At 48.0% G+C, this 20,079-nt stretch overlaps 2 protein-coding genes across 4 annotated transcripts in view; one reads left to right on the plus strand and one right to left on the minus strand.

The window, feature by feature from the left end:
- The window catches only part of LOC122098554 (BRCA1 associated protein), a 38,528-nt gene extending 37,024 nt beyond the window's left edge, over positions 1 to 1,504 (minus strand). The window contains exon 1 of the mRNA XM_042669031.1: positions 1,307 to 1,504. Within this exon, the coding sequence (XP_042524965.1) occupies positions 1,307 to 1,388 (82 nt within the window). The 5' untranslated portion in view covers positions 1,389 to 1,504. The remainder of the gene's footprint in view (positions 1 to 1,306) is intronic.
- A 122-nt stretch (positions 1,505 to 1,626) lies between these two features.
- Positions 1,627 to 20,079, plus strand: part of Acad10 (acyl-CoA dehydrogenase family member 10) — a 31,898-nt gene continuing 13,445 nt past the window's right edge. For 2 of the 3 annotated variants that reach the window (XM_042669040.1, XM_042669042.1), the window contains exons 1-9: positions 1,627 to 1,705; positions 3,823 to 3,940; positions 5,768 to 5,967; positions 8,516 to 8,664; positions 12,685 to 12,879; positions 14,385 to 14,543; positions 15,322 to 15,481; positions 17,065 to 17,206; positions 19,573 to 19,641. In XM_042669040.1, the coding sequence (XP_042524974.1) occupies positions 5,781 to 5,967; positions 8,516 to 8,664; positions 12,685 to 12,879; positions 14,385 to 14,543; positions 15,322 to 15,481; positions 17,065 to 17,206; positions 19,573 to 19,641 (1,061 nt within the window). In that variant the 5' untranslated portion in view covers positions 1,627 to 1,705; positions 3,823 to 3,940; positions 5,768 to 5,780. The remainder of the gene's footprint in view (positions 1,706 to 3,822; positions 3,941 to 5,767; positions 5,968 to 8,515; positions 8,665 to 12,684; positions 12,880 to 14,384; positions 14,544 to 15,321; positions 15,482 to 17,064; positions 17,207 to 19,572; positions 19,642 to 20,079) is intronic. The other variant, XM_042669041.1, reaches the window with a different exon arrangement.

Genomic DNA, 20,079 nt, shown 5'->3' on the forward strand with positions numbered 1-20,079 from the left:
CTGACACACACAAAAAAGGAAAAAACAAAAAGAAAATCATGTTTAGCCTTAATTTGCAGCTCCAAAGTGCACATACTTAAAGAAGCGTCCATAACAGCACCCATTCCCACCCCAGTCACTCTGATCTCGTTAAGTTTCCTCGACGCTTTCTCCTTCTTTCACAACACTTCAGCATAGTGCAACCTTACCCTTACTCTGTACTTAATTCACCTGCCTCCCCATTGAACTGCTGGTCCAGCAAAGCAGAGACCATGTCAAATTCTATACACAAGGAAAGCTCCAGCAGGTGTGGTGCATCCCATAAATATCTCTTGAATTAGTTATTTCTTGGTAATTTCAGAAGGACCAAGGAAAAGAAAATGAGCCCTTTTCCTTGCTGAGAAGTTGCCTGGCTGGTGTTACTCAGACCCAAGCCAGCTGAATCAGAATCCGTTTCAGCAAACCTACCAGCTCTCTTGGGCAAATAGCTTCTTGCCTAGGCCTGGGTTTCCCGAAGTATACAAGACACTCCCCTATCCATCTCCCACCCAAGATGCTGCAGCGATCTTTAAAGATAATGGACTGTCGGGGGTGGAGAGCAGTTGCTCATGCCTTGTAATCTTAGCTACTCAGGAGGCAGGGTCGGAAGACAGCGGTTCCAAGCCAGCCTTGCTGGGCAGACAAAGCTCAGAGACAAGAGTCGCAGGAACTTAACTACCAGAGCAGGCATGGACTCGCGATCCCTGGATCTCAGCCTCCTGAGTAACTAGGATTACAAAGACTCATCTTCAATTAACCACCCAGAAGGCCGGAAACAGAGCTGTGGCTCAAGTGGTAGGTAGAACGCCAGCCTTGAGTGGAAAAGCTCAAGGACGGCGCCTAGGCCCTGAGTTCAAACCCCAGCCTGGCACACACACACACACAAAAGAAAGAAAAAAGCTACTGCCCCACGGAGGTCGGCGCGGGGTAGAGGCAGCGCGTGATGCCCGCGACTGCTACTACGATTATTGTTCTGGGACGCCCCGACGTGCGCCGGTGCGAGGGGGGGACAGGGACGGGGGCGACGCCGGCGGCGCGGTCCGCCCCACAGCCCGACCCTCACGCGGGGCGCCAACGGCCGGCGGTGGGCTGGGCTGGGCGGACGGGACGTCCTCCAGGCCGCGGAGGCGCGGACGGGGCCTCCTGGCCCCCACCCCGTTCCCACCTCGGTCTGAGGCCACAGCCCCCCCCGACCCCCCCCCCGCGAGGCCCGTCCGGGTCCGGCCCGAGGCCCCGGCCCGCGAGGCCCCGGCCGCGGCTCCGGGCGGGCCGGCGGAGCGGCACTCACCCGCGGCGCTGAAGCCGAAGTCGGCAGGGACGGGCGAGGGCTCCGCGAGCTCCAGGCGGATGACTACCAGTGACACGCTCATAGGGTGGGCGCTGGCCGGCGCGGGCCCCGGCGGGCTCAGGTGAGGCTGGGAGGCGAGCCGAGAGGCCGAGCGGCCCGGGGCCGGCTGCGCCGCCACCGCCTCAGCGCCGCCGCCGCCGCCGCCTCAGCAGCAGCAGCCGCAGCCTTCCCGCAGCTCGCGGAGCCACAACCACCTCCACTTCCGCCTCCCGGCCTCCGTCGCTGACCCGCGAGGTCACGCATGCGCGCGGAGCAGGCGGGGCCGCGCGTGCGCCGTCCGACCGGGACGCCGCGAGGTCGGCCGGGAAAGGACGAGTCGGGGGCTCCGCGGGCCGAGCGGTGGGTTTGCGCCCGCGCTGGGATTATTAACCTCCGCCTGTCCGCGAGGCCGCGGCCTCAGCCCGCCAGGCCTCGGGAATGCTCGCGGGTCCCGCGCTGTTCCCGCAGTTACGGCTCCGACACGGGAGGGTGGTGGTGGTGCCCGGCCCGCTTCCCGAGCGGGACGCCGAGGCCGGGGGGCCAGGCCGAGGCCGGGGGGCCAGGCCGAGGCCGGGGCCAAGGTGCTCCTCGGAGCACCCGTGGGGAGTCGGCTGAGGGACGGCGACGGCCTGGCCGAGAGCGCAGTGCCCGGAACAGGTCGGCGCCCTGTCCCCGCGGTTCCACCGACGTTCAACTGAGCGCCTAGACGTGGGGTGCACACTGTTGGGGTACCGCGCCGAATCGAGTAGACACGGTGTCTGCCCTTGTGGAGTCGACCTTCATCTCCGCCTGCGCGGTCGTGAACTGGCGCTGCATCGTTATCTGGTGGTTGTGGAGATGCAGTGGCTGCGTCTGGAAAGCGATGGCGTTATTTCCACTCTGCCAGACGGCCGTTACCACGTAGATACTGACCATAAGCATTCTAGAGGCTGGGGGGAGGAAGTCAGGTTCAAGATTCTGCGCTACCTAGAGGCCCTGTCTCAGAGCATCAACACCCAGACTGTACCTTAGCACTAACATGCACAAGACCCTGAATCCAGTCTCCAGCACCAGAAAAACAGTAACAGCCACAGCTGGTATTGCAAGTACAAGACAGAATGCTATTCTGGGTACATGCTGTAAGGATACACGGGGTGTGTCGGAGGACAGCATGGACATGTGTGTATCGTGAGCACGTAATATGTGCATAAATACAGCTTGTGACTGCATTCTATGTAAACATGCCGCATACTTTGCTACTATCTGAGTGGCTCAACCTTTGTACCATTGACATTTTGAGCCCTGATAATTTTTTGAGGGTTGAGGATGTGCCCTGTGACACGTTAAATGCCAGTGGCACTTTCATCCAGTGGTAATTACTCAAACCGTGTGCAGATATTGTCAAATATTTCTTGGAGCCCAAAGCACCCTCTGTTGAGAATAAAAAGTGCATTAGTCATACACAACCTAGTATAGGCATATGCCTTGAGACATATAAACTTTTAAAGTAGTGTGTAACATGTTTTTCTGGTGCTGGCCTCTCTAGGGTCTTGAGCATGCTGAGTACACATTCTTCTACTGAGACACACCCCTTTCCCATTTGCTCATGTGTTAGGTACTAACCAGAATGTTTTACATACTTTATCTTTCCTACTTTTTTTTTTTTTGTCGGTCGTGGGGCTTGAACTCTGGTCCTGGGCGCTGTCCCTCAGCTCTTCAGCTCAAGGCCAGCGCTCTACCACTTGAGCTACAGCGCTACTTCCTACATACTTTATCTTAAGCAATGGTAACACAAACTATGAGATACTTTGTCTCCACCTTACAGAGAAGGTGGCTAAGGTGCAGGGAGAGTAATGTGCCCAGGATCTCAGTAAATGGACAAAATCCTTAAATCTCTTTACTAAACCACCTCAATATGGATAGGAATTATGCATTATTCTAAACTGATTATTCTCATTGGCCAGCAGAAGTCACAGGAGATGCATGCACTAGAGAGCTAGAAAACTAGATTTGTTAGCCAGAAATGGACAAAGGACTTTTTTGTGTGTGTGTGGCTGCCAACTCCTATGCAAGGCTTCAGCTTGTCCCCATTTTCTTCCTCTTTTCTTTCTTCTTCTCTCCCTCCCCCACTCTGACCTGGAACTCTAGATCCTCCTGCCTCCTCCTCCTGACTGCTGGGATTATAGCCCAGCTCTTATTGTCTGATGTATCCACGTTATTCATCCTTTCAGCCCATGTGCTGAGTACAGGCTCTGGGTCTAGAAACCGCTGAGCCTCAGGGAATAGATGTATGTGAATGTGAGTAGCATAAGCCTTGCCTCATTGTCTGATTTATGAAATAGCGACCCCTTCACATAACACCTTAATAATAGCAGTATAATTATGTATATTTATGTATATATAGATATGTATATATATATATGTATATATATATATATATATATATGATAAGCCTTGTCTTACCATGCAAGGAGCAGATAAAATGTTTTCTGTAATAGGGTAAGGGATCTACTGAAGGTATGAAGAAGGAGCAAGAGAAGTGAAAATTGTCTCAATCTGCTTGGGAAAAGAAAAAGAAGACTTCTATTAGAACAGATAAAAAGGCAAGGCTGTGAGGTAAATGGCAATGGCAACTCACCAGGCAGATAAAGCCCAGAAATGTGCCAAGCACAGCAGGTTCTGAGGCCTGGGGGAGGGGAGGTCCAGGACTCTCCTGATCTGAAGAGCAGGACTTGCGTCACAGGTCATGTGTCCATTAGTAGGAGTGTGGGAAGGACTGGCCTCAGGAAGGTACTTTAAACTTGGCCCTTTGGGACTCAAAGATTTTTTCAGCTCTTCCTCACACAAAATGAATCGAACTTTCACAGGCCTATAGTGTGGTGTTTTGTTTTGTTTTTGCCAGAACTGGGGCTTGAACTCAGCCTGGGTATTATCCCTTAGCTTATTAGCTCAATGCTGGTGCTCTACCACTTGTGTCACAGCTCCACTTCTGGCTCTTTAATAGTTAGAGATACAAATCTTTACACCTTCCTGCCTTGGCTTGTCTTTGGACCAGGATCCTCAGATCTCGGCCGCCTGAGCAGCTAGGATCACAGGTGTGAGCCATTAGGCTTGGATTTAAATTAATTTCTAATAATCTTTGAAAAGGCATATCAACCTTCCAGCCCTTTTTCCCCCCAAATCACTCCCAAACTCAATACATTTCCAATTACCCAAGAAGTACATCATATCATTTTCAAGATTTACTACTGAAGATTCTTGGCTGGTTGGAGTGGCATATGTCTATAGTCCCAACTCCTTGGGAGGCTAAGGTAGGATGATCATTTGAATCCAGGAGTTCAAGACAAAGCATCATCTTAAGAAAAGAGTTCTTCCCATGTTTTTTTTTTTTCTTTAGAGGCTTCATGAAGAAATGAAGCTACATGTTTCCAAGGAGCATTTAGACTTAGGCAGGCAGCAAGAGAAGCATTCCAGATCAAGGGGACAGCTACAAAGACACAGGAGGATATCATGGTTTTTTTTTTTTTTTGTTTTTGTTTTTGTTGTTTTGGTTGGTCGTGAGGGCTGAACTCAGGGCCTGGGCACTGTTCCTCAGCTCTTCAGCTCAAGGCTAGCGCCCGACCACTTGAGCCACAGCACCGCTTCCGACTTTTTTTCTGTTTATGTGGTGCATCCAGGGCCTTGTGTAGGTGAGGCAAGTACTCTACCACTGAGCCACCTTTCCAGCCCGGTTTTTTTTTTTTTTTTGGGGGGGGGGGGTCAGTTGTCGGGTTGAACTCAGGGCCTGGGTGCTGTCCCTGAGCTCTTTTGCTCAAAGCTAGTGCTCGACCACTTTGAGCCACAACTCCACTTCTGGTTTTGGTTTTGTGAGTGGTTGGAGGCGAGTTTCATGGGGACTTTCCTGCCCAGGTTGGCTTTGAACCATGTCCTCAGCTCTCAGCCTCCTCAATAGCTAGGATTACAGATGTGAGCCACCAGTGATCAGCCCTAGTCCTTTTAAATTTTGTTAATGTGTCCATGCTGGCTTGGAACTTTAGGTCCTGCTGTCTTAGACTCCTGAGCAGCTAGAATGACCTCCATGTGCCACCAGGCCTTGCTTCCATGGGAGCTTTTAAACTGATTAAGATGGGACCAGATTTGCAGTTTTGCTCAATGCCTTTGGCCAGTGAATAAGGAAGGAGGGTGGTTTTCCAAGAAGCAGGAGACCAGCTGGGATCTGAGGATGGAGATGGCAGCAGGAGAGGAGGAGCAATTTCCAAGGGGAAGAACAGACAGCACAGAATCCCCACTTGGTGGCTAAGGTAGAGAGGGAGGAGGCATGGAGGTGAATGAGGAGTGTGATAGTTGGTGTCCAGTTCCTCCCCTCCTCCCCCAGGCCTCAGGATGGAAGCCTGGATGGAGGTGGTGCGGCCAAGCTGTGCCCTGTGTCCTTCTTCCTGGCAGCCTCGAAATCACTATGTACATAAGGCGGCTTTGCTGGCCCTCCCATCTCCAGTGTGCATGGAGGGCAGCTGTCCTGAGACACGTCCAGTGCAGGCAGCAGGGAGCCCACCGATGGAAACATTTGGGGTGCGGTACCTACCGAGCGGTGATTTTTGACATGGGCGGAGTTCTCATTCCCTCTCCAGGAAAAGTGGCTGCTGGTGAGTTCTTCCTTTCTTCCTCTTTTGGAGACCAGGGGTGGGAAGAAGAGAACAGAGGGTGATAGGAAGACAGAGAAGGGATCTTGGGCAGCAGTGTGCCCCAATGGGTAGTACTCTGGCCCTGAATCAAATTCCAAGCACCACTTCGTCTTGGAAAAGTTAGTTTCTCTGTCCTAGTTCCTCACCATTAAATAGCAATTTATATTATAGTAATAAGTTAATCGTGTGACTTAGCTTGGGACTTGGGGTGAGTTAAATGAGATAGTTCATAGGAAGCCCTACTTAGCCCAGAGAAGGCTTGTCTCAACCCATATTCTCAGTAGATGAGAATATGTTTATGTGTGGTGATTGTTGTGTTTAAGCACTTTACTCTAGGAACAGGACTACTTCTAGAAGCTTTTTTTTTTTTTGGTCCTGGGCTTGATCTCAGGGCCTGGGTGATTTCTTTGACTATTTTCAGCCCAAGGCTAATGCTCTATCACTTGAGCCACAGCTCAGCTTTTTTGTGTGTATGTGATTAATTGGAAATAAGAGTCTCATGGACTTTCCTGCCTAGGCTGGCTTTGAACCTAAATCCTTAGATCTCAGCCTCTTGAGTAGGTAGGATTGTAGGCATGAGCCACTGGTACCTAAGCTTACTTCTAGAATTTTTTTTTTTTTTTTTTGTCGGTCGTGGGACTTGAACTCTGCGCCTGGGCGCTGTCCCTCAGCTCTTCAGCTCAAGGCGAGCGCTCTACCACTTGAGCTACAGCGCCACTTCCGGTTTTCCGGTGGTTTATTGGAGATAGGAGTCTCATGGTCTCTCCTGCCCGGGCTGGCTTTGAACTGCGATCCTCAGATCTCAGCCTCCTGAGTAGCTAGGATTACAGGCGTGAGCCACCAGCCCCCGGCTAGAATTTTTTTTTTAACCAGTCCTAGGGCTTGAACTGAGAGCCTGGGCACTGTCCTTGAGTTTCTTTTGCTCAAGGCTAGCACTGTACCACTAAGCCACCTTCCTAGCCCCTACTTCTAGAATCTTTTTTTTTTTTTTTTGGTCAGTCGTGGGGCTTGAACTCTGTGTTTGGGCGCTGTCCCTGCACTCTTCAGCTCAAGGCCAGTGCTCTACCACTTGAGCCACAGTGCTACTTCTGGTTTTCTAGTGGTTTATTGGAGATGAGAGTCTCATGGACTTTCCTGCCTGGGCTGGCTTTGAACCGCAATCCTCAGATCTCAGCTAGGATTACAGGTGTGAGCCACCGGCGCCCAGCTTACTTCTAGAATCTTAAATGCTGAGTGAACTCCCCCAGGAACACAAGGCTATGATCTTTCCTTTCCCCTATGCCTGCTGCCTGAGATACCCCATCAAACTCTGATCCGTGGCTCTCCCTTTATCAGTGCAGTGCACTGGATTCATTTTGGTACCAGGTTCCAAGCCAGCCCAGGCTGAAAAATCCACGAGACTCTTTATCTCCAGTTAACCAGTAAAAAGCCAGAGGTGGAGCTGTGGTTCGGTTCAAGTAGTAGACAGACAGCTTTGAGCAAAAAAGTCAAGTGAGAATTTGAGGCCCTGAGTTCCGTGAAGACCTGAGTTCAAGTCTCAGTACCTGTACAAAAAACAAATTACATCCTAGAAATATAATTATGGTCCTGGGAGTATCACTTAGTGGAGTATCACTTAGCCTAGCATGCATGAAGCTCTGGATTCCATTCGTCAGTACCACATAAAAGAAGCTAGAAGTGGTGCTGTGGCTCAAGTGGTAGAGTGCTAGCCTTGAGCAAAAGAAGCTTAGGGACAGTGCCTGAGTTCAGGCCCTAGTACTGCCCCCCCCCCCCAAAAAAAATGTGTGTGTGTGTGTGTGTATGTATATATATATATATAATATATATATATGAATTTTATATATAGCACATATAAAGGCTCAGCAACCGTATTATAATAAAAACCTCAATCTGTACAAAAAAATAGATAAAATAATGTCCAGATGTTCCCAGAATCAGGTCTGTGAACTACTTTAGTCTTGTGCATAGAAATCACCTTATTTATCTCACAAGGAGAGCAGCCCTGTGTGCCACGTGGCACAGTGCTGCACTGCCATAAAGGATTACTGTAGCTTACAACATCAAGGGAGGAGGAGGAGGTAGTCAGAATCAGGCACAGTCCCTCAGGAAGCTCCTTATGTGCCAGGGCTGACTGAGTGACCTCATGTCATTGGTGTAGCCTGGCATTGCCTGAAGCCAGTGTAAGGCCTGGTGCTCACTGGCTTATGTTCTCCATCATACAAAGTAGAATCTCTCCTTCAGAGGGCTCAGGTTGAGTCTGCACATCATATATTCCTCTGAGGGGCTGGGGGTTTAGCCCAGCGGAAGGGCGCCCACCTGGCGCGTGCAAGGCCCTGGGTTCGGTTCTCAGCCCTGGAAAAAAAAAAGACATATATTCCTCTGAATCCCCAGTGACCCCTGTGTGGGCATCACCATGGTGTCATAGGACCTGACATAGAAATTCTCCCAGCCCCTGAGTCCCAGCTATGTGGGGATGTATCTCACTTTTGGATGTTTTACTTCCTATAAGAATGGGAGGTTCGGAACCAGATCCCTCCTGGAACTATACTGAAGGCCTTTGTCAAAGACGGTGAGAATGGGATCTGGATGAGATTTATGAGAGGAGAAATAAAAACGGACGATTTCTTACAAGAATTTGGGAGAGTTTGCTCTGAAATAGTAAGTAATAAAGATACTTTCTGTTTCCATATTTGCCTTTTTTGTCTTTTAATGTAACACTCTACCCTGTTGATTAGCTTGAAAATAAAATGAAAACCCAATAACCCATTGTATGATTCTAAGCTATTTATCCCCCTCCCAAGGCACTCAGCTTTATACATGAATAAATAAAAATGTTCTTTCCTCAAAGCCATCTGCAGGTATTGAAACAGGAGCCATCTGCATAATGGCTTTGATTCCCAAGCTTATGAAATCAATAGTAATATTGATCATTACCCTCATGCTAAGCTCTTATTTCTGTTAACTCACATAACCTTCACATAACTCTACTAAAATATAATTTAAAATGTAATAGAAAATTTCTGTGGTGTGGACAGATGGTCCTACAAAAGTGTGACTTAATGTCACTTAAAAATTGTCAAAATGGTAAATTTTATGTTATCTACACTTCCCACAATTAAAAAGAGTACCTAATTGCAGTAGTTAATCTGAAAATCATGAAGCTGAGTGAAGAAGCCAGTCAGAAATTATGGTGTGTGTCACAATTCTAATTGAGCACTTCCAGCATACTCAAATCTATAGATACAGAAAGTAAATTATAATATATACTAATAAAACAATCTTTAAAATTGGGCAAAGGAGCTAAGGAGAGACTTCCCAGAAGAGGAGGTAAGAATGGCAAAGAAACACATGAAGAAATGCTCATCAGCCCTGGCCATAAAGGAAATGCAAACCAAAACAACCCTAAGATTCCATCTCACCAAGTTAGACTGGCCATCATTGTGAATTCAAACAACAGTAAATGTTGCACTGTTGGTTGGGATGTAAAACTGGTATAACCACACTGGACAGTAGTCTGGGGGTTCCTCAAAAACTAAATATAGGTTTTTCCCTATAACCTGGCCATACCACTGCTGGGCATCTACCCAGAATCTCACAAGCCAGGATACCCTAAAGACACCTGCACATCCATGTCCACTGCTGTATTATTCACAATAGCTTAAGTTGTACAAACAGCCCAGATGCCTCACAATAGATGAGTGGATCAAAAAAAATAAAATGTGGTACCTAAACCCAATGGAATTTTACACAGCCATTAGAAAGAATATGTTATTTATAGGGAAATAGATGGATCTAGAACAAATCATGTTAAGCTCAGAGAGACAAAACAGTGCATGTTTTCTCTCATATGCAAAAGCTAGATCTAAAATACACTGAGACATGATAAATTATATAGGACTCTAGGCCTTCACACACAATGTGGTTACAGAGGAGGACACTCTTAGGAGAGGAACACAAAGGCACAATGCCTACATGCATCTGATCATACAAAATTCTATTTATCAAAATGAACTCCAGGAAATGGAAACAAGAGGCTTTTTCTTTTTTGCTGTTTTTGTTTTCTTTCCTTTTTGTTCTGTCTGTTCATTTATATGTCTTTGGGTACAGGAATGGAGGGACAAATAGTGAACAAATCCAACAGTGGTACTCACTGGACACTATGTTGAAAAAGAACTATACAACTTGTGGGTGGGATGGAAGGGAAAACCTGGGAGAGCCAGGGAAGGGGGGACATTGTTCAAAAAGAAATGTACTCTTTACTTGACTTGTGTAGCTGTAACCCTTGGGTACATCACCTTTATAATAACAAAAAAAAACTTTTTAAAAAATAAAAAAAAGGAAAGTAAATTTTTTTCTTTCCTTTTTTATTTGGGGGGGGGGGGGTGTTAGTGGGGTTTGAACTCAGGGGCTTTCCCTTGTGTGGCTGATGTACTATCATTTGAACCATACCGCTAGCCCTGTGTTTTGCTGGTTATCTTAGAGATGGAGTCTCATGGACTTTTCTGCCTGGGCTGGCCTTGAACTGCCATCTTCTAGATCTTAGTCTGATTAGCTATAATTACAGGTGTAAGCCACCTGGACCTCGCTTGCTTTTGTTATGGTCTTGCTTTCTGCCTAGCCCAGCCTGGATCATAGTCCTCCTATATACTCTTCCCATATAGTTGGGGTGACAGGTACATAACACTATGCCCAGCTTTTTACTAGTTGAGAGGAGTCTCTTGAACTTTTTTTTAAAACCAGTCCTGGGTCTTGAACTCAGGGCCTGGGCTCTATCTCTGAGCTTCTTCTGCTCAAGGCTAGCACTCTATCATTTGAGCCACAGCACCACTTCTGGCTTTTTCTGCTTATGTGGTACTTAGGACTTGAACTTAGGGCTTCATGCATGGTAGGCAAGCACTCTACCACTAAGACACATTCCCAGCCCATCTCTTGAACTTTTTGCCTGAGCTGACCCTGTTTCTGTCTCTTGGGTCATGAGGATTTACAAGTGTGAGCGATTCCACCTGTCTAGCCTAACAAGGGCAGGCTCTGAGTTCTAAACCTAGTACCACCACCAATAACAAAAGGATGAAAAAGGATTAGTGGTTTCTTGGACTCAGGGCGTTGGGTGTAGGGTAGTAAAAGTGTTCAATAATTATGTGGTTGCACAATAATGTGTTCATATTAAAAACCATAGACTAGTACACTTCAGATTGGCAGATTGCTATGTCAATTATATTTCTGTAAAGCCATTATGATATATAGGCATTTGTCTTGACTTTGCGGATTTTGGTGCATTGACTGATTTTGGTGCAGAGGTTGAAATTAAAAACAAGAACATTGGGCTGTAACTCAGTGGCAGAGCACTTACCTAGCATGCATGAGGCCCTGGGTTCAATCCTTAGCACCAAAAAAAGTCAATACAACTATAGTTTATAATGGGGATGCTAAGTAAAGGCAATATAAAATCATCAAACGCTTGTCTTCTAGATCATTAAAAATAAATTACTTCTGCTTAATATCCTTTTAAAGTTTAATATATCTTCTTGTAACATTCTGCTTTTTTCTTTTCTAAACTGTCAATCCATAAGTAGAGTAACTGCAGTATTGATATTCTCTAATCATTGTAACTTTGTGGAGTTTTTTTATTTATTTTTTGAAACAGTCTTACCATGTAGCACAGATTGACCTTGAACTCATGATTCTGCCTGCATCTCACTAGTACTGAGATGATAGGTTTGTACCACCATATCTGGATTCTAGTCTGTTATTTTGTTTTTTTCTTTTTTTTTTTGTACTGCTCCATGGCCTAGGCTCAGCTCACGGCTAATGTTCTACCACTTGAGCCACAGCTCCACTTCTGGCTTTTTTTGGTGGTTAATTGGATATAAGAATCTCCTGGAGCCGGGTGCTCACGCTTGTAATCCTAGCTATTCAGGAGGCTGAGATCTGAGGATCATGGTTCAAAGCCAGCCCGGGCAGCAAAGTCCGTGAGATTCTTTATCTCCAATAAACCACTAGAAAATCAGAAGTGGTGCTGTTGTTCAAGTGGTAGAGCGCTCACCTTGAGCTGAAGAGCACAGGGACAGCCCAAGCCCAGAGTTCAAGCCACACGACTGACAAAAAAAAAAAAAAAAAAAAATCTCATAGACTTTCCTGCCCAATCTGGCTTTGAACTGCAGTCCTCTGATCTCAGCCTGCTGAGGAGCTAGGATTATGGGTGTAAGCTACTGGTGCCTTGTAGCCAGGCACAATGGCACACACTTGTAGTTGTAGCTACACAGGAGCCTAAATAGGGGGATCCTTTGAGCTGCCTGTTTGGGGCTACTCTGGGCAACATAGTGAGACTGTCTCAAAAAACAACCAAATAAACAGAACTCCCCTCAAAATCATGTGTAGCCTTGTGCTGGTGGTTCACGCCTGTAATCCTTGCTTCTTAGGAGGCTTGTCCAAGTGATGCTTTCAGAGCCAGCCTTAGCTCCAATGAACCACCATAAAACTGGAAGTGGCACTGTGGCTCAAAGTGGTAGAGCACTTGCCTTGAGCAAAAGAGCTCAGGGACAGCGCCCAGGCCCTGAGTTCAATCCCCACAAGCAACCAGAAATTTTAGAAAATCACAGGTGGAATTCAGCGTATAGGTGAGGAGCTGAGGGTCATGGATTGAGGCTCATCAGGGCTCCTCCCGTCTTATGTCTGCAGTCAAAGACCACTGTGCCGGTGGACTCCTTCTTCTCTCTGATGACCAGCAAGCAGATGGCAAGGCCCTTCCCAGTGATGACCAAGGCCATTGCTCAGATCCGGGCCAAAGGCCTTCAGACTGCAGTCTTGAGCAATAATTTTTATCTCTCCAATGGGAAAAGCTTTTTGCCCCTGGACCGGAAACAGTTTGATGTGGTAAGCTGAGGGGAAGGCTGTGGAAACAGGGTCTCACACTCACCCCAGGATGTAACATTGAATGCTGCTTGTGTGCAGCTCTCAGATTTGACTGAGATAGGTGTTGGGTTGAAGCAGAGCTTTTACAGTGATAACTCAGCCCACACATCTGAAAGGGTTCTCTGACCTTTCCTAAGACCAACTAGTCACTTATTTATTTAGGTTTTATTTCTGTTTATTTTCTAATAGTGTACACTGATTGTACATTGTTTTATTTCTACACATGCAAACAATATACTTTGATCAAATTCATCTCAATTATTCTTTTGTATCTACCCTTTTATCTTTTATTTTCTTCTTTTTTGGTGCTGGTTCTGGGCCTTGAACTCAGGGCCTGGGCTTTTTTTTTTCCTCAAGGCTAGCTTTCTATTACTTAAGTCACACCTCCGTTTCCAGCTTTTCTGGTGCTTAATCGGAGATAAGAGTCTCACAAACTTTCCTGCTTGGGTTGGCTTTGAGCCTTGATCCTCAGATCTCAGCCTCCTGAGTAGCTAGGATTATAGGTATAGACTACAGGCATAGCTCCTTTTTTAAAAACAATTTTTATGTTTTATGGCTTTTATTGTTCTGTTTTCATACATACATATGAAGTACTTCTGGCATATTGGTCCTCTGCATCCTTTCCTTCCTTGCTTTGCCCTCTCACCAGTCTTCCCCAAAGCCCTCTTTTATCAAGACCAACCTGATTGCCCTGTTTTTATGGTGCTAATTCCTGCACCACAATTTGGTACACGTGTCCTTTAATGTTTATGACATAATTTAGACACCTCTGGCTTTGTGTAGATGTCTATTTATGTCTTACATAAATAGATTGACCCTCTAGGGGATGCAAAGCCCACAGTGGCAAGAGGGTTTCCAGGGCCTTCTACAGGGAAGATGGGAACCCTCTCACCTGTCCAGCCTCTGGACAGGTTACGGCCTCTGGAACACACCGGAGGGAATTTCTCTGGCAACTTAAGTGTTTGCCATGTAACTTCACAGCACCATCTGTTTCTTTCCATTGTGGGAGAGGCATTAGGTGTGCTTCTAGGAGGTGGTATGTCCCCTCTGCAGCTTCACTTCTGCTCGACGTCACCATCGTGGGTGACAGGACGAAGTGCCGACATGCAGGCAGTGAGGAAAGTGTTTTTGTGGCCACAGTGTCCAATATAGAACCCATGTTTGTCCCTCGGTTTGTAGCCCTGAATTTCCCAGCTTAAGAAGACAGCGCCATTTTATATCACAGCACTGTGAGCGGTTTGAGATTTAAGACAAGGTCTCACTAGATAGCAGTCTGGCCTTGAACTCACAATCCTACTGCTTCAGCCTCCCAAGTGCTGGGATTATAGATGTGCACCACCATGCCCAGCTAGTACAGTACACTTTTAAGTTACATATTTCAATAAAACTCACGTGGCCCACTTTCTGTGCTTTATCTCAAGAAGCATGTCAGAGCTCTTCCTTTAGGGGCCCGCTCCCCTCCCTAGGTGGTGGAGTCCTGTGTGGAAGGCATCTGTAAGCCGGACCCCAGGTTGTACCAGCTGTGTCTGCAGCGCCTCGGCCTGCAGCCCTCTGACTCCATCTTCCTGGATGACCTGGGACCAAATCTGAAAGCAGCTGCCAGCCTGGGCATTCATACCATCAAAGTAAGAGTCACTGTGCTTTGAACCCCCGGCCAGACACCAGGACTTAGTGCAAGCATCCCTTGGGGGGGGGGGGGGTGGTCCTCTTACATTTGTAGCTGTAGGTTACTTTCAGAGCTTTCCCCACCTCATTGTTTAACCAGTGAGGAAACCAGCATGACCCGCTCCTTGCGTTTCAGCGGGCAGCGAAGCTGCTGTGTACGAAGAAGGCCGCTGGAGTAAAGAGCTGCCAGGCATCCAGACTAAGCCAGGCTTTTCTATGATGGGAGCCAGCGGCTGCCAGGCACACGGGCTGCCCTGCCCCCATCCCCCCCCCCCTCGCCCTGGCCCACCCTGTGCCAGGGTTCCCTGGCTAGCCTTTTTACATTTGGATTTGCATGGTTAAGCTGAGTTGCTGGAGGGACAGAGCCTATGCTGTGTCCCAGTCATCTGCTCTCTTGGCACGAAATGTCTTCTGAACTCTTAGACAGGGTCTCCTGGATGCCCCTGCCTCAGCCTGTGGGCTGCGATTACAGGTATGCACCACTATGCCCGGCTTATTGTAAGCTTTTAAGCAGCACTCTTCTGTGCATGTGGGAAGTTGAGCGTGGTTAGGAATTACATTAAAGACAGTCAAACAGAAGAGGACAGAATGTTTCCTCATTAGCTGAGTGTGCTGGCTCTAGAGCCTCCTCAGAGGACTGACTCCTTGGGTGTTTCTCCCTGAGGATCGGCTCTGGGAGAGACCGGTGGAGACAGACAGGTCTCACCCCCATGAGGCTGAGATTCTCTTCCAAACCAGGTCGACGACCCAGAGACTGCAGTGAAGGAACTGGAAGCTCTTCTGGGTTTTCCATTGCGCATGGGCATTCCCAACACACGTCCTGTGAGGAAGAATATGGAAATTCCAACAGATGCCTTACAGACGTACCTCAAGAACTTGTTGGGGAGCGGAGGCCCAGGTATGGAAGGCCGTGGGGTTTTGTGGCCCTGTGCGCAGCCAGGCTTCCAGGCTGCTGCTCACTTTCAACCCCTGGTGGACTGGTAGAGAAGAGCCCTGCTTGCAGTTTTGTGTGGGGAAAGTAGCAAGCTCCTTTATCTTTCCCTTTCCTTTTTGTGTCTTTCCTTTTCCCCCTTTTTATTTCTTTCTCCTTTATTTTTCTTTCTCCCTTTCTCTTCTTTCCTTCCTTGCTTCCCTCCCTCCCTCCCTCCTTCCTTCCTTCCATACTAGGGCTTGATTTCAGGGCCTGGGCATCATCCTTTAGCTTTTTCACCCAAGGCTGGTGTTCTATCACTTGAGCAACAGCTCCATTTCCAGCCTATGCTGGCTTTGAACTGTGATCCTGAGATTTCAGCTCTTAAGTCACTAGGATTACCGTACCCGGCTTACAAGCGCCTTGCTTTGGGATCACAACAGTACACTGTGGCTCAGCAGCACTGTCCTGCAAACTGCTCTAGAGGAGGAAAGGAACTTGGGGACTACCATTTGTGCTCAGGGGTAGTTGGGAGTTTGTCAGCTTTTTTGTGTTTTTTTTTGGGTCCGGTCATGGGGCCTGAACTCTGAGCCTGGGCGCTGTCCCTCAGCTCTTCAGCTCAAGGCTAGAGCTCTACCACTTGAGCCACAGCGCCACTTCCGGCTTTTTTCTTTTTGCTTATGTGGTGCTTAAGGAATTGAACCCAGGGCCCCTGGCATACAAGCATGCGCTCTACCACTGAGCCATCTTCCCAGCTCAGTTTGTCAGTTTTTGAGGCGACAGCTGGTTTGGTGGAGGTGAGTTCTAAGTTGATGATTAAAAAAAAAAAATCAACAAGCTGGTGCCACTTTGTCTGGACTCTTTCTTTACACTTCAGCTCAGACAAGTGGTGTACCGATGCTGGGCAGAGGTTCCCACCTGCTGCTCAACTCTGCTTGGTCCTTACAAGAGATCCACGCTTGGACGTCTCCCGGCGATTACAGCCGTGGTGCTCCTTTGGTTCTTGTGGGGACCACACTGGCTGTTTCCAGCCTGCTGTCTCTGACAGGAATCTATGTAAGGCTCGGTGTTGTCATGAGGCCAAGTGTGGGTGAGGTCCACTTGCCAGGAGCTGGCAAGCAGGCCACAATCCTGGAACTTTGGCTGGCGCTGAAGACACAACGTGTAGCTGACACATTGGCGTTGGGCATGGTTTGGTTGAGTGGGGTGAGGGACACACCAGGGCACTTTCCATCCTTGTGGCCAGCTGGGTTGCCATGTGTGTGCTGTAGTTCACGGGGCAGGAGCCGGCCAGAGGGACCATGCGGAATGCCAGGCAGCATGGGAAAATGACCAGGTACAAAGGAAGTGGTCTTTGCCATGCTGTGGTGACCTCTGACTTTGCCCCACGCCAACAGAGTGTGGCTGGGGCTCAGTTGCCTTACCCAAGGAGGAGGTTTCTGGTTTGTTTGTTTTTTTCTGCACTGCTTCAAAGATGATGTTCTGTACCCCAAAGGCAGAACTCAGGGAAAAGGGGCATCTGTCCACATCTGGCTCCAGCTGTGCTCTGAGTGTTGTTTGGAAACTTGCAGGTCCTCTAGAACTCCTGCAGTTTGATCACGGACAGTCAAATCCAACTTACTACATCAAGTGGGCTGACCACCAGCTGGTTCTGAGGAAGAAGCCTCCAGGGGCTCTCCTTCCGTCTGCCCATGCAGTGGAGAGGGAGTTCAGGTAAGTTGTGGGGCGGGGGAGAGAGGGGGGGCGGGTAAGAGTGTGCAGCCCTGAGACCATAGCTCAGTATCTGTGAAGGTGCCATGTAGTAGTATATAAGTCTGCATTGTAGCCAGGAAGCACAGCTCAAGTCTGTAATCCCAGCTACGTAAGAGGCAGAGATCAGTGGATTGTGGTTTGAAGCCAGCTTGAGCAAAGAGACTCCATCTCAACCAATAGCTCTGGGTGAGGTGGTACACACCTGTTATTTCAGCCACCAGCACAATGGCTGGGCACAGTGCTGCACACCTGTCATCCCCAGCAACCCTGCAAAGCATAAACAGGAGGACCACATTCCAGGCTGGCCCCAGCATAAAGTAAGACCTTACCTCAAAAATAACATGCAAGCTGGGCACCGGTGGCTCATGCCTGTAATCCTAGCTATTCAGGAGGCTGAGATCTGAGGATTGAGACTGGGAAGGTGGCTTAGTGGTAGAATGCTTGCCTAGCATGCATAAAGCCCTGGGTTTAATTCCTCAGTACTACGTAAACAGAAAAAGCCCAAAGTGGTGCTGTGGCTCAAGTGGTAGAGTGTTAGACTTAAGCAAAAGAAGCTCAGGATCAGTGCCCAGGCCCTGAGTTCAAGCCCCAGGACTGTCCAAAAAAAAACCTAAAAAAATAATAAAATACCTTGAATGTTCTACAAATGTCAGTCAAGTCAGCTGTTGATAGCTTTGTTCAGCTCTATGTCTTTACATAAATCTAACTTTGGTTCTATGGCTACTGAGAGGGATGTTTCTCCTCAGTTGTGATCATTTTTATGTATTTTGAAGCTGTATTGTTATGCACATATGCGTTTGCTATTATAATGTCTTGTTTGTAATGTCCTCTTTGTCTCTGATAATTGCTCTCACTTATTAGACTTTTCAGTTGCATGGTACTTTCCTTTCCATCTTTTTATTTTCAGCCTATCTATGGTGATTTGTTCTTTTTTTTTTTGGTCAGTTGTAGGGCCTGAACTTTGGGCCTGGGCACTGTCCCTCAGCTCTTCAGCTCAAGGCTAGCACTCTTTACCACTTGAGCCTCAGCCCCACTTCCAGCTTTTTCTGCTTATGTGGTGCTGAGGAATCAAACCCAGGACCTCATGCTTGCAAGGCAAGCACTCTACCACCAAGCCACCTTCCCAGCCCTGGTGATTTGTTCTATATTGTTTTGTGTTTTTCTTTTTCCAACCCTAGGGCTTGAACTCAGGGCCTGTTTGCTGACTCTGAGCTTCTGTTGCTCAAGGTTAATAGTGTTCTACCACTTGAGCTACAGCTCCAATACCAGCTTTTTCTGAGAAGTTTTTTTTGTTTTTTTTTGGGTCTGGTCATGGGGCCTGAACTCTGGGCCTGGGCGCTGTCCTTCAGCTCTTCAGCTCAAGGCTAGCGCTCTGCCACTTGAGCCACAGCACCACTTCCAGCTTTTTTTCTTTTTGCTTATGTGGTGCTGAGGATTCGAACCCAGGGCCTCATCATGGCATGCAAGGCAAGCGCTCTACCACTGAGCCACCTTCCCAGCCCCTCTGAGAAGTTTTTAAAATTTTATTTTATTTTTTGTTGGTTGGGGGACTTGAACCCAGGGTCTGGGTATTGTCTCTGAACTCTTTTGTTCAAGGCTAGTGCTCTGCCACTTGAGCTACAATGCCACTTCTGGTTTTCTAGTGGTTAAATGGAGATAAGAGTCTCATAGACTTTCCTGCCTGGGCTGGTTTTGAACCGTGGTCCTGAGCCTCAGATCTCAGCCTCCTGAGCTAGGATTACTGGCATGAGCCATGGGTCCCCCGCTGTATTTTTTAAAGTATTCCTTTTGTAGACCTCATACAGTTAGGTCATGTTTCTATCCAGCCTGACAATGTAATTGCTGATATATTTGATTTAAGTATTTTCTTGTTTTGTGTTTTTCTTACCTACTTTTGGGTCCCTTGAATATTTTTTAGAATTTCATCTTAGTCTTTGCACGTCCCTTGTGTGTATGTGCGTGTGCGTGCGTGTGTGTGTGCATGTGTGTGCATATGTGCGTGTGTGCGCGCGTGTGTGCTTGTGTGTGTGCACGTGTGCTTGTGTGTGTGCGTACGTGTGCGTGCATATGTGTGCGTGTGCATGTGTGTGCGCATGTGCGTGCGTGCGTGTGCGTGTGTATGTGCGTGCGTGTGCGTGTGCATGTGTGTGCGTGTGTGTGCATGTGTGTTGTTGTTGGGAATCACTCAGGGCCTCCTGATGCAGCTCCAGCACCATACCACTAGGTTACAGCCCAGCTCCAGCGGACTGTGTTGTAAATCAGAAAAGCAATCTGCAGAGGCTCATCGGTGTTTCCCCCGCAAGGCTCATTTTTCTTTACTCTGGCAGAATAATGAGAGCCCTGGCAAACGCTGGCGTGCCTGTCCCCACTGTTCTGGACCTCTGTGAAGATTCGAGGTAAGGTTCACACGGTTCAGCGACTGTGTATCCAAATGAAGAAGAGAAAAGCCCCTTCACTGGCTCAAGTGCCATTTTGGTAGAGATAAAGCAAGTACAATTTGGGTGGGAGAGAAAAGACTCTATAGCCACTTCGCTCAGAAGTTTCAGATCTTTAGGTTACCCTAGTGCACGTGTGTGCATGCACCAGTACTGGGGCTAGCACTTAGGTGCTATCCCTTAGATTTTAGCACTCAAGACTGGCACTCTGTCACTTTTGTCACACTTCTACTTCCAGTCTATTGCCAGTTACCTGGAGGTAAGAGTCTAAGACTCTAAACGCCCTGTACTTATGTGTAGAGGGACCAGGAAATGTCTAGTATGGCCAAGGTGAGCTCTTCCCGGGCACCATGCCTACACTTGGCCCCTGAACGCCTCTGTGTCTCCCCTGCCCCCCAG

This window comes from Dipodomys spectabilis, unplaced genomic scaffold, assembly GCF_019054845.1.
Source record: "Dipodomys spectabilis isolate Male_0828 unplaced genomic scaffold, ASM1905484v1 ptg000480l, whole genome shotgun sequence".
Lineage (NCBI taxonomy): Eukaryota > Metazoa > Chordata > Mammalia > Rodentia > Heteromyidae > Dipodomys > Dipodomys spectabilis.